This window comes from Rhinatrema bivittatum, chromosome 3 (genome assembly GCF_901001135.1).
Source record: "Rhinatrema bivittatum chromosome 3, aRhiBiv1.1, whole genome shotgun sequence".
Taxonomy (NCBI): domain Eukaryota; kingdom Metazoa; phylum Chordata; class Amphibia; order Gymnophiona; family Rhinatrematidae; genus Rhinatrema; species Rhinatrema bivittatum.
In genome coordinates, this window is record NC_042617.1 from 122297553 (window position 1) to 122310926 (window position 13374).

Here is a 13374-nt window from a genome sequence, read left to right on the forward strand (position 1 = left end):
GCCCACATGTACTATGACAGCCAGCTCCTCCCCAGCACTGTCTAAAATCCTATCTAGGTGATGCATTGAGAATATAGGAAGTGATAGCACCATAAATGTTGAATAATGCAGGGCCAGCATATAAGGAGGAGCTGCAGGACAGGCTTAGTCTTCTGCTCTAGCCTCTGGCTGGTGGTAGAATGGAGTCCACTGGCAGCCACATAAACTTCCTGCTTTTTCTGCTGCTGGTTGGATGGGCTCCGCCAACGGCATATGGCCTAATTTTCTTTTCCTGCGGTCAGTGGCATGGGCTCTGCCAGCAGCACAGTCTGTTTTGGTCGCCGGTAGGGGTTGGGAACCCTGTTGACTTTTAGCTAACCAAGCTGGTGACAAGGTAAGGCAGTCACCTAGTGTTTTGGTGGCATTTTTTGCCACTCTAAAATTTTGCTGCCTGAGGCAGCTGCCTCACTATAGAACACTCCTGTCAATATGTCTCCTGCTTGAGAGACACAAAGGATATTCTGCTGTAACATTTTCAAAATGTTATTGATAAAACATCAGTCCTAGTTAGAAAAAAAATGTAATGCATTGGTTGCCAAAGGAAACAATAGTCTTATTTCTTATCATGCCTAGAATGTGTGGAACTGTGGAGCTGTGATATTACAGCATTAGTAATATTGGATCTATCTTTAGAAGAATGACAAAGGGCTAATATGTTTTTTGGCAAAAGTTTGGAACATGCCATTTTTCCATCAACAAACCACTGCCTGGTTTTACTTAGCAGATATAGATACAATGCCCTTCAGTATGGAGCTAAAATGTATTTGCTTGGAAAATAGTGCCCTCTGGTGGAATAATGCTGAAGCATTAAGATTGGACTGCTTTCCAGGTGTATGCCAATGCACTGGTTGAGTAGACACTAGTTTGAGTTTTGCTGATTACCCCTTTGGCTGATTTTTGCTTCAGGATTATTGTTTTGGATCATCTTGCACGTTTGAAGATTTTTCAGAAAGTGTGGGACCCAGTGCCTTTGATTCTGACTGGCAGTGCCAGGGGCCTGGAGATCAATTCCCCCCCCCCCAGTCTGCACCCAGAGCACCCCTGGATGGTCTTCACAGCACAAGACAGGGCCAGCTACATAAAGCTTCCAGAGAGAGCATGACAAATTTCAGATTGATGGCAGAAATTGAAGTTGGGTTGTACATTAGTTCACAGTTTTTTTTGTAGCATCACTGATGGAATATGTGGCAATAGAAAACAAAGCCATTAATAAAGATGCAGTACTTAAATAGTCAGGGAACCAATGTGTGAAATATGAAACAAAAAAACCCAATATTTTTTGCTGCATCAATACCTTGGTCATTGCTTTGTGTATATTATACAGATGTAGAGAAAATTTCTTAATTCACCGAGTATCCCTTGCAAATTATTCACAAGGAAGGCAGGGCACAAATGTGCCTTTTCTAGAAGGCACATTACTGCCATATCCAAAAAAAAAAAAAGAAAAGAAAAATGCTTACTTCAATATAGCAGCTCTTTTCAGTTTTATTATTGTAGTGTGTATATATTTGCTCTTATAATACATAGAACTTATCTGCCATGAAAATTAAACTTGGGATGTCTGAGTAACAAACTCATTGGTTCATTGTGTTCTGTTATTTTTGCTAATTTAAGGATTACTAACATGCAGTTTGCTCAACTGATATGGTGACCTTTCTGTTGTCAGATTCTGTCTCTGAAGCATGCTCCTCTACTGTAGCCAACTGTGCCCGAGGAAAGCTACCATGAGTCAAGGGCTCAGAGGAGCTCATGTAAGCCAGAGAACGTGTCGTCTTTTTTGATATTTCAGCAGGATCTTCTGTAGGTGAAGCTCTCCTCTCAAGGCTAAGAACCTTCTTTGCCTGTTTCTTTTGTGCTATTCCATATAGAATAACTACTATAGTCAACAGTAGTAAAATGGTACACAGAGGCACAACGATCAGAATTTCCAGGTAACTAAACAAAAATCCAGAGCCTGCAAAATAAGAGAGAGGTGGTTAGGCTTAGCTTTTCTAAGACTTCAAGGACTACAATGGTTGTCTCCTCCCAGCTGGAACCCTTCCATATTGTTCTCAACTCAGCAGAATCGCCCCCTGAAGTGCCAATCTGCCATCTCTTAGGGCCCAGGCATATCACCTTCTCAGAAACATTTCTCTGCTGGTGCTCAGATATGCTACTTAGCAATACTATGTATTTTGTTTAAAACTGCTGTCTTCCACCAGAGGGTCACTGTCACAGTGCACAAAGGAGGAGAAAGTAGTGGTTCCAACTGCCAGCAAGAATCTGCACCTCTAGTTATTGAACCTGTAGAGCATACAAGGAGAATGAAAAAAAATGCACTTCCAGTCTCTAAAGCTGCTTTTCCTCTTCTTTTCCCCACGAGGGCCCTCATGCAGTTTGTTTCTAAACAGAAAATGCCATGAGAGAAGGAAGGAGTCAGTACCATGGGGAACAGGAATGCTTACTCTGCTCTCTCTGCTGTGGATCTGCCTACATTGGGACCCAGAGGAGAGGAACCTAGAAATACAAAGAGATGGAGGGAAGGAAGAAAGGAGCAAGAATGATAGGAGCCTTAAAAGAGGGACAGATGGATAAGGAAAAAAAGCCTAAAGAAAGGGAGGAGTGAAAGCTTGAAAAGAGGGAGACAGGGAAGAGGAAAGGAACCTGAAAGGAAGAGAAGGGAAGAGTAGGAAAGGAACCTTGAAAGGGGAAGTTTGATGAATGACAGGTTACAGAAAGGGAAATATGAATGAGCGACTGAAGAAGTTATGATTACTATGCTATGCCATATCAGTCTTTGTAATAGTTAATTTTAATTATATACGTACACAGAAATATACACATACATACATACACACACACATACTAGGAACATGCATTCTTTTGAAAAAATGGGTAAAGCATAATGAATGAACCCATATTTGTTTCATTTATGAACATCCAAAACAAATAGAAGGGTTCCATGAATGAAACAAAGTTTGTCTCATCTGTTTCCACTGAAGTCTGTGGCTCTGCTCTAAGTAAACAAACAGATGCAGGGAACTTAGCAAACAGCTCTGCCTATGTAATCGCACAGCCTCATCAAAGCCAAGAGAAGACAAGTTGACAAAGAGGCTCTCCAGAGAACAAATCATGGTGCAGCATATTTTAAATAGCCTATTATTGCTATCTAGAGCAACTGAGACTGATGTTCTCCCACAATATAGCCTGAATATGTGCAAAAAGCAGTCTATTTCCTTTTCAGCTTTTGGCAGAGAAGGATGTGCTAGCTCTCAGTTTAAAAAAAACCTTTTTTCGATTTGGCACTTGTAAAGGACCACTTCTAATCTTTTCTGTGCTGCAGTGGGCTCACTCACTGTGCCAGAAAGACAGACAGCACACTACTACCAATTTTGATTTTTTTTCTTCACTGGGGAGGATCAAAGTGAGAGAGCATGAAGACTGAGGTTGAGCAGTGTTAGTGATTTTTTTTTTTATCTGTGTCTCTGGCCACCAGTGAGGTGAGCAGTGTTTGCTCAGAGACTGAAGAAAAAGTCTTACCAGACTGCCAGTCTTTTTTTTCTGTTAATATTTAACAGTGTGTATGTGTGTATATGTGTGTGTATGTGTGTGTGTAGTCAATCAGCACTACTGCATACAGCACAGCACACATACATAGTGTGTAACAGACATTTCCTCATATAGTGAGTGGTAATATGAGTGGAGATACAATTACTGTATCAATAAATCAATTCATTTGTAATATCCAAACTCCCAGTAGACCATGCACATCAACAAATTCCATCATGTCAGGAAAAGGAAGAGGATGGAATGTTGGCAGCTTTGGCAAGAACAGCATTAAAAAAAGGCAGTCCTAAACTGAAGAGAGTCTTTTTTAGATCTAGAATGGCAAGAGAAAAGGTAGGAGAGCCATTCAAGACTGGCATTAGCAGGGCAGGGCTAGCAGAAATGCAACATATAAAACCAGTAGCACACTCCTCTTTGGTTACTGCTTCTGAGGCAGTTAAGGCAGTATGTTTACCAACTAATTCTGAGGAAGAATCTTGTTTGGGATTCTCTGAATCAGAAGATATTGAAAAGCTAATAGCCAAAGAGAATTTAGCAAATTTGTCAGTTGTGTCTTAGCCTCCAGTGAGGTGATGGGGGAGAGATGATATAGGCTATGTTTAGATCAGCCCCAGGAAGAGCAGGCAGCACAGATAGTGCACAAGTGATGCCCCTATCATTTTTCCTCATGGTTCACTTTCTATTTAACATTTCTATAGCACTACATGATATATGCAACACTGTATAAACATACAAAAAGACAGTCCTTGCTCAATAGAACTTACAATCTAATAAGACAAATATACAGGACAAGAGACAAAGAAAAGAAAGTAAAAATTAACAAGTATGCTAAATGATAAAATGGATTATTATGATACAGTCTGGAAACCTTATTGGGATTGGCAAACTCAAGCGGTCATGGATGGGAGAGGGGGAGATTCCTCTGGTACATTTGTTTCTTGTAGTTATGAGGCCACCTTGATGTAATATTAATGAACTTTGGTTAGTCTGCTGTTCATATTCATGGATCATCTTCCTGTCCGTAAACAAACATTTTTGTGTACCCAATAAAGAATTAGTATAGACGTGTGCAGTTCTAAATAAAGGTTGTTTTTTTTTTGTTTTTTTTTTTTTTAAAGAAAGTTAGTTAAGACTAAAAGCAGATAATCAGGCAAAAGATTTAAAATCAGTTTAAAAAAGGTGGGGCTTTAAATGGGATTTAAACAAGGCAAGAGGGAGCATGAGACACCAGTTCAGAAAGACTAGTCCAAGCACATGGCACAGCCAGGTGAAAAGCATGAAGTATGGAATTGGCAGTAGAGGAGACAGACACAGATAGGACTTATCTGCTGAGCAGGTGCACGAGGAGTATAGAGAGATAAGAGGAGAGGTAGTGAGATTCTGCAGAGTGAAGGCATTTGTAGGTGAGAAAGAAGAGCTTGAACTTTATGCGGGAGCAGATATGGAGCCAATGCAGTGACTTCAGAAGAGGGGTTATGTGAGCATAGCGACTTTGGCGAAAGATATGTCACGCAGCTGAATTTAGGAAAGATTGCAGTGGAGAGAGATGACTTGCTGGGAGACATGTGAGGAGCAGGTTGCAATAGTCTAAGTAGAAAGATGAGAAAATGGATAAGAGTTCAGGTAGTGTGTTCAGAAAGGAAAGGATGGATTTTGGCAATGTTATAAAGAAAGAAATGTAGAGATTACTTACCTGATAATCTCGTTTTCCTTAGTGTATGCAGATTGACTCAAAACAAGTGGGTATAGTGTGCTCGTGCTAGCAGTTGGAGACGGATCTGACGTCAGCACGGGTACATATACCCCTGCAGGAAGTGCAGCAATTCAGTAATCTTCCTTGCAAAAGCTTTATGGATATATGTGTAACTGACCGATCGATTAAATGAACAGGATTACCCTGACCGATTGATAGTAGCTGGAGACCGCCAGTGTTCTCAACCAGAAGGCGTCGACACCCGGCAGGGTGGATGCCATATATAAGAAAACATGGCTTACCGTGAGTCGGTGAATCCCCATGTATACCGGCAGCCGGGCGGGATGCTGAGTCCATCTGCATACACTAAGGAAAATGAGATTATCAGGTAAGTAATCTCTACATTTCCTAGCGTGTAGCAGATGGACTCAAAACAAGTGGGATGTACAAAAGCTACTCCCGGACTGGGTGGGAGGCTGCCTGAGGTCCGTTCAGGATTGCCCTCGCAAATGCTGTGTCCTCCCTGGCCTGGACGTCCAGACGGTAGAATCTGGAGAATGTATGGAGGGAGGACCACGTCACCGCTTTACATATCTCTGCAGGCGACAGCATCCTAGTTTCTGCCCAAGAGGCTGCTTGTGCTCTGGTAGAGTGAGCCTTGACCCGTAGAGGTGGTGGTTTTCCCACTTCTACGTAGGCTGCCTTGATAACTTCTTTGATCCAGTGGGCGATAGTTGCCTGTGAGGCCGCTTCCCCTTGCTTCTTCCCGCTGTGAAGGACGAACAGGTGGTCCGTCTTTCGTACTGCTTCTGACATTTTCAGGTATCTGGACAGCAGCCTGCCGATATCAAGATAGCGTAGTATTCGACTTTCTTCTGACTTCTTCAAACCTTCCGTGGTAGGCAAGGATATGGTTTGGTTGAGGTGGAAGTGTGAGACTACTTTGGGTAAGAAGGAAGGAACTGTGCGAAGATGGATAGCCTCTGGAGTGATTCTGAGAAACGGATCATGGCAGGACAGCGCTTGTAGCTCTGAGATGCGGCGTGCTGAGCATACGGCCAGCAGGAACACCATCTTCAAGGTTAACAAACAGAGGGACAGGCCTCGAAGGGGTCTGAAGGCGGGTCCCGCTAGAAATTCCAAAACTAGGTTGAGGTTCCACAGGGGCACTGGCCACTTCAGTGGCGGGCGAATGTGTTTGACTCCTTTCAGGAAACGTGAAACGTCTGGGTGTGTGGCGATGCTGTTGCCGTCACTCCGGGGACTGTAGCAGGATAGTGCTGCCACCTGAACCTTGATGGAATTGAGGGACAGACCCTTCTGAAGTCCATCTTGCAGGAAATCCAAAATGATAGGGATCTTAGCGGCATGTGGATTGGTGCCGTGAGTTTCGCACCAGGCTTCAAATACTCTCCAGATCCTTATGTAGGTGAGGGATGTGGAGAACTTGCGCGCTCGGAGGAGTGTATCTATTACCGGCCCTGAGTATCCTCTTTTCTTCAGTCTAGCCCTCTCAATGGCCAGACCATAAGAGAGAATTGAGTTGGATCCTCGTGGAGGATGGGACCTTGCCGCAGCAGGTCCCTGTGTGGAGGCAGGGGTAATGGAGTCCCTGCCAGTAGTCTTCTCATGTCTGCGCACCAGGGTCTTCTTGGCCAGTCCGGGGCCACTAGAAGAACTAGGCCTCTGTGCCGCTGAATCTTGTGTATAATGGCGCCCAGCAGGGGCCATGGAGGAAAGGCATATAGCAGGATCCCCTGAGGCCATGGCTGTAGCAGGGCATCGATCCCCTGGGATAGAGGATCCCGCCTGCAGCTGAAATATCTGGGTACTTGAGCGTTGGACCTGTTTTGAGATGGAATTTGAGGCTGAGATGGAATCTGAATTCTTTTATAAGAGAAATTATGGGCCAGATTTTAAAAACCTTACATGCATGGGGCGGGGGGGGGGGGGGGGGTACGCGCGCCGGGGCCTATTTTAAAAAGAGGCGGGACCAGAGGCCTCAGACACAGCGGTAAAGGCAGGCGCAAAAGGTAAGAAAAGTCAGGGGGGTTAGAATAGGGCTGGGGGGAAGGTTAGGGGACGGGGTGGGAAGGGAACGGGGGAAGGCAGCATGGGCTCAGCGTACGCAAGTTGCACAATTGTGCACCCCCTTGCATGCACATGTTATAAAATTGCGAGTCCATGCCGGCACGCATGTCTTAAAATCTACCCCATATGTATAAGTCTGTCAGTCCCTTTGCCACATTTCCTACCAGCATTAACTCACAAAATGGTGTTATTAGCTCATTTACATAAACAGACACTTTCCTCAGAATTCCAATCACAATATGGAGTCTGATTTTTTTTCTGAGAAAATTATCTTGGGAATCCAAATTTTTTTCTCTTCAAATAGTTTGGAAAGGATTTTGAAGTGGTTTACATTTTTTTTCCATATATTCTCATTAAAGTAAAATACATCATATGCCCGCTCAAAAAAGTTAAAGTCCTTTTCTCCCAAATAAAATATTTAGAGGGTCCCTGTAATCCTCCTATTAATGTTTATGTACTTTTGATCTCAGAGGTTCCTTGGCTTTTGTCCCATTTTGAAACATCTGTCCCCACTTTCATAATCATCTCATTAGGGCTCTCTAAATTTGTTTAACAGCCTTTAAACCATAGGATGAATGTACTGAGACTTCTCTCCCCTCTCACCAATCAAGTCCATCTTGGGCACATTGGGACATTGTGGGCATCTGTTTGAACTGGGAATTTTTTTTTTATACATTCTGAGACCCCAAACCACCTTTGGCTGCCAGGAGAGGTCCCCCCAACATGTCCCCGATGCTTAATTTGTCACAATTTCAACTTTAAAAAGAGTTCTGGGACCCCCCCCCCCTCAAATGAGATCAGGTGAGCCCCACTCAGAGCTTTAAAAATTAGGTGGTAACATCAACAGGGTCCCCCCACCCAGAATCACTATTTTTTATTTAATGTTGCCATTTAGTTTTTATTTTATAAACTTTTGAAGTTTGCTCTGTTTTTGTTGAAACAGGAAGTGCACTTCCAGGTCACAGCCCGGTCTCACAGCATTAGTAGCCTCTCGTGTGCTGCTTCTGCTGAACTAATAACTTTGGGATTTTTTTTTTTTTAGCTGTAATGACGTGGCCATAGTCTCACATCCCCTGTCACTCATTTCTCTGGGACTGGGACACATAGGCTGCTTGTTCTCCTTAGGATGAAGCTTAGATCAGCTGATAGCTGTTTTTGATTTCCAAGACTCAGGGCAGGAAACCCTTACTCTTCCTTTTATCTACAGTGCCCTGCTGCTAGATAATGCTGCTCTTCTCCTGACAATGCCCGTAGCATGAGACAACAGCCAGGTAAATGTATTTTAAATTTGCTTTCTCAGTTTCTTACTTCTTGCTGCTTTTTCATGAGCCTGGGATGGCTCAGCATAACCTCCCTTCACTGAGTGGGCTTTAACAACTCTCAATCTAGCCTGATAAATAACTTTGTCTTTTTTTTATTTCCTTCCTGCTTTTACAGCAGGAAGGAAATAAAAAAGTTAATAAAAAAGTTTTTGATTTCTTGAATTTCTCTAGGGCTGTGAAAGTCTCCCAGGGCACTGGAGCCCTCTAGAACCTTGCAACTCTCCAGAGCCCAGGTCAGTCTTATTTAAAATAAAAAATAAAAATAAATTAAACACCCCCCCCCCCCCTTCTTTAATTTTTAACCCTGACATTACAGGTGGGAAGAGGCAACAGTGAGATATCCCTGAAAGATAAGGGTGCATTGTAGGAGGTGAATAGGGTAGGACAGGCCAGGAAACAGAATGAAGAAATGAATGAGAAGGCTGAAGAACTGTCAGTTGAGCTCCTGGTTTACGTGGAGGATAAGGATGCTGGAGAAATAAAGACTACCTATGGTAAATTTATCACCCAAAGGTAAAACATGATAACTGATATGAAGAAGGCTATACTCCATCTTAAGGAGCCATCTACTGATATCACATTCATAAATTGGATATAATATACAGCAAAAAATTACTGAGACTCTTACCAACAAGAACACAAGGTTAGAAGAGGAGAAAGATAACATCTTCATTGGAGAAAAAAAACATACCGTAGAAGAGAAAATTAAATCATTGTATGTAGAGGTATCACTAGCAGTTGCATATCATAAAGGACTGAGGACACAAAGTAATGAAACAAATCTAAAACAAAGCTAAGATATGCTGCACTAACAGAAATTAAAGAATATGACTAAGATTGTTTAATGTTAGTGCAGCATATCTTAAAATAACAGTAGAAGCACAAAACCTGTGAAGATTATGAAGAACATTGAAAGGAGAGGCACCAAAATAAAACATTTAGGGAAGTCAAAGTGGCCCTATAGGGAATTGGGGAAGTGCATTAGTACCATTAAAACACCATTAACAGAAGAAGCAGAACAATTTTGGAGACATTTGTATAAAATTTGCTTAGTATACAGGGGAGAATAGAAACAGCAAACCTATCGAATGACCTGAAGTTACCAAAACAGAGATGGAAACCAGGTTAAAATGAGCCCCAAATTGGAAATGCCCTGGCCCTGATGGAGTACCCAAATTTCTGCTGGACGGGGGACATAACCCACTGTCTGGACTGATCCTGGTACGTACAGGGAACCAAATTTCAGTTCCACCAAGACCCGACTAACTGCAAAAAGTAATTGATCAGCCTTGAGAATTAACTCCAGAATGGTTATACAGAAAAAAAATACTCCTCCTTGAAAAGGTAGAGTCAACTAACATCCCCAAAATCTATTAACCAATAACTTGTCTACAATCTATAAGCTATTCATTGCAATTGATGCAGATGCAACATATGATTGGTGTGCACGGCCACACAACTTCTCGCGGCTGCACAAAGCTTTTACTCCCCTGCTCAGAAAGACTGTTGAAGCCATGGTTGAACACATCCCATCACAGCCCGACATGAGCAGGAAATCAGTGGGGCCATGGTGGAGCCCATCCCACCACAGCACGAAGATGACCCAAAACTATGGGTGTTCCTCCTTCTTCCTGCCCATGCAGCAGAGAAGAAGAAAAAAAAAAAGATGCTGGAGCTGCGAGGACAAGAAGGAGGAAGAGCATCTGCCCATGTACAGAAAAGAAGCAGTGTCTGTTGCAGGGCTGCCATGGATCCCATCTTGTGGTGGCCCAAGAAGAGGAGGCTCAGACCTTGGAGAGAGACAGAGAGAGAGAGTTGAGAGACAGAGACAGAGTGTGAGATAACATAGTACAAAATGTCATCTTTGAGAGACTTTCCTCACTCCAAATGCTGTAAAAAAAAAAAAAAAATCACCAAGGTGTACTGTGCTGTTCGTATGTCTCACTCTACAAAAGAAACTGGCCCCCTAAACCCTAAGGCACCACCAACATCTCACCTTGACCTATTAGATGGCCCTTTTATAGAAACATAAATAGTTGCACACTGAGGGTCTCCCCAGAGGCTTTATCTCTCTCTCCCCCTCCCCCTACTCCACTCCCCTTTTCAAGCCCAGAAATGGCCAAAATGCAATTCTAAAGCGTTATGGTCATTTTGGGCATATTGCACAGCTTAACACCAGGAAAAAAGGTGTAGGTATTTCCTGCGTTATGCTATCGCACGGTGTGATATTGCCCCTCATTTTCATAAATCCCACCCAAACTCCTCCCTGATTCCACCCCTTCCAAAAATTTGCATTCATGCCGTGCCCTTGTGTTACAGAGTTAACGTGTTATCGCATGCGTTAACCCTATAACACATTTTGATGAATGACCTGGTAAAATATTACTCTAATGCCCCTTGTGAACTTAAGTTTTTTGTTTATCTGAGCTCACTAACTTTGGTCAAGTCACTCTTTGGAGAGCTCAGAAGCACTATAAAGAGGAAACCACTGTCAGGATTAGTACCAGTAACATTCTGGTTTTATGGCAACAGCTCTACCAACAAATCCAAAAAAAAACAGTCCAAGGAATTTAAACATGCACTCTTACCTCTTTCCACTAGAGGGAACTCTAGTATCAGGTAAGTGACCACTAATTCCAAATGTATTTGTAAGGCAGTTCTGGTGGAACTTTATATATATATATCACATTTTCAATAGAAACAGAATGAGTTCACCATGATTATATATGCTTACAACAAAATACCAAAGTAAGCATATTTACTCATGCTCTCTTGTTGGAGTGACAATAAGTGGATAATTATCTGAAATTGAACAGAATTGTATTCATTTCATGAACTCATTCCAGTGTTGCCAATCAAACCATTACATATAACTCCCAGGGAAAGCAACTCACAACATTAAAAAAAACACAAAAAAAACCACAAAACAACAAAAACAAAAAAAAAGAAAAAACTCTTGATGGGACTGCCCCCATAATTGAAGACCCACAAACATGATTGTAGAGGTTTTCAATCCCAGAGCTCATGCCTAACAAGCTGTCTCTGATTTTTCCATATAAACTCAAACTGTGTGGAATAAAAGCAGTAAATTTGTTATGGGCAACTTCCAAATAACCTTCACGAACTAATGGTGCGCTCAGCCTGAGCACACTTTACTGCATTGGCCCGTTACTATCTTCTCCTGTGGTTCCCATGACACAGAACACTACATAGTGGCCATTTTTAAACCAGATGCTGTAACAGCCACTGCTCAGGCATTTTCTTCTTAAAAGCTTTCAGCAAAATACCTTTTATTTTTTCCAGACCCCCATCTCTATCTTTTGCTTTCCAGCTCCCTTGATTTGTTTTTATTTAGGGCACCTATCATTGTCTACCTCCCTTTGAGTACCAAAAGGGAGACAAGTCAGCAGGTCCCGGGTGAGAGGGATGGCTTTATGGAAAAAAGTGCCCTGAGAGAGGCATAAATGCACCCCCCCACCCTCTGTCCAAGGAATACTACATTTTTGGGGGGTACTGGAGAGGGTAGTGTATGCAATATGACTGGTCCAGGAACCCTTCTGCTACTGTGCACCTCGTGTCCATCTCTCCCACCTATTGGGCAGGCAATACTAAGCACAGTTCTCTCTGTTACCTCATATCTACACAATCCTACTTTAGGAAAAGACAAAATGTTTTATCCACAGAACTAGACGTATTTACCAAGCTTAGCAGTGTTAGCATTTAGAAGAAAATAAACAGCACATGTCTAACATCCTTGCTATTAAGCATCAATTTATGCTAAAGAAAGTTGTATCTTTAGTGGCATTGTACGTGCCATAAACCTTAGCCCTCACAAATTACCGCTAGCTAATTTACTAGCCTCACACAACCTCAGGAGTTTAAGAACATAAGAACATGTCATACTGTGTCAGACCAAGGGTCCATCAAGCCCAGCATCCTGTTTCCAACAGAGGCCAAACCAGGCCACAAGAACCTGGCAATTACCCAAACACCAAGAAGATCCCATGCTACTGATGCAATTAATAGCAGTGGCTATTACCTAAGTAAACTTGATTAATAGCAGTTAACGGATTTCTCCTCCAAGAACTTATCCAAACCTTTTTTGAACCCAGCTACACTAACTGCACTAACCACATCCTCCGGCAACAGATTCCAGAGCTTAATTGTGCGTTGAGTGAAAGAATTTTCTCCGATTAGTCTTAAATGTGCTACTTACTAACTTCATGGAATGCCCACTGGTCATCCAAAAGTTATCCAAAAGTATAAATAATGGATTCACATCTACTCGTTCAAGACCTTTCATGATCTTAAAGACCTTTATCATATCCCCCCTCAGCCGTCTCTTCTCCAAGCTGAGCAGTCTCAACCTATTCAGCCTTTCCTCATAGGGGAGCTGTTGCAATCCCTTTATCATTTTGATTGCCCTTCTCTGTACCTTTCTCCATCACAACTATATCTTTTTGAAGATGCAGCAACCAGAACTGTACACAGTATTCAAGGTGCGGTCTCACCATGGAGCGATACAGAGGCATTATGACATTTCCCATTTTAATCACCATTCCCTTTCTAATAATTCCCAACATTCTGTTTGCTTTTTTGACTGCTGCAGCACACTGAACTGACAATTTCAAAATATTATCCAATATGATGCCTAGATCTTTTTCCTGGGTGGTAGCTCCTAAT

At 42.4% G+C, this 13374-nt stretch overlaps 1 protein-coding gene across 6 annotated transcripts in view; it reads right to left on the reverse strand.

Annotated features, from left to right (window-relative positions):
- Nucleotides 1-1504: 1504 nt before the first annotated feature.
- The window catches only part of LOC115087033, a 139883-nt gene continuing 128013 nt past the window's right edge, over nucleotides 1505-13374 (reverse strand). For 5 of the 6 annotated variants that reach the window (XM_029593678.1, XM_029593681.1, XM_029593676.1 and 2 more), the window contains one exon: nucleotides 1505-1993. In XM_029593678.1, coding sequence (XP_029449538.1) covers nucleotides 1659-1993 — 335 coding nt within the window. In that variant the 3' untranslated portion in view covers nucleotides 1505-1658. Of the gene's footprint in view, nucleotides 1994-10006; nucleotides 10482-13374 lie in introns of those variants that run through there. The other variant, XM_029593677.1, reaches the window with a different exon arrangement.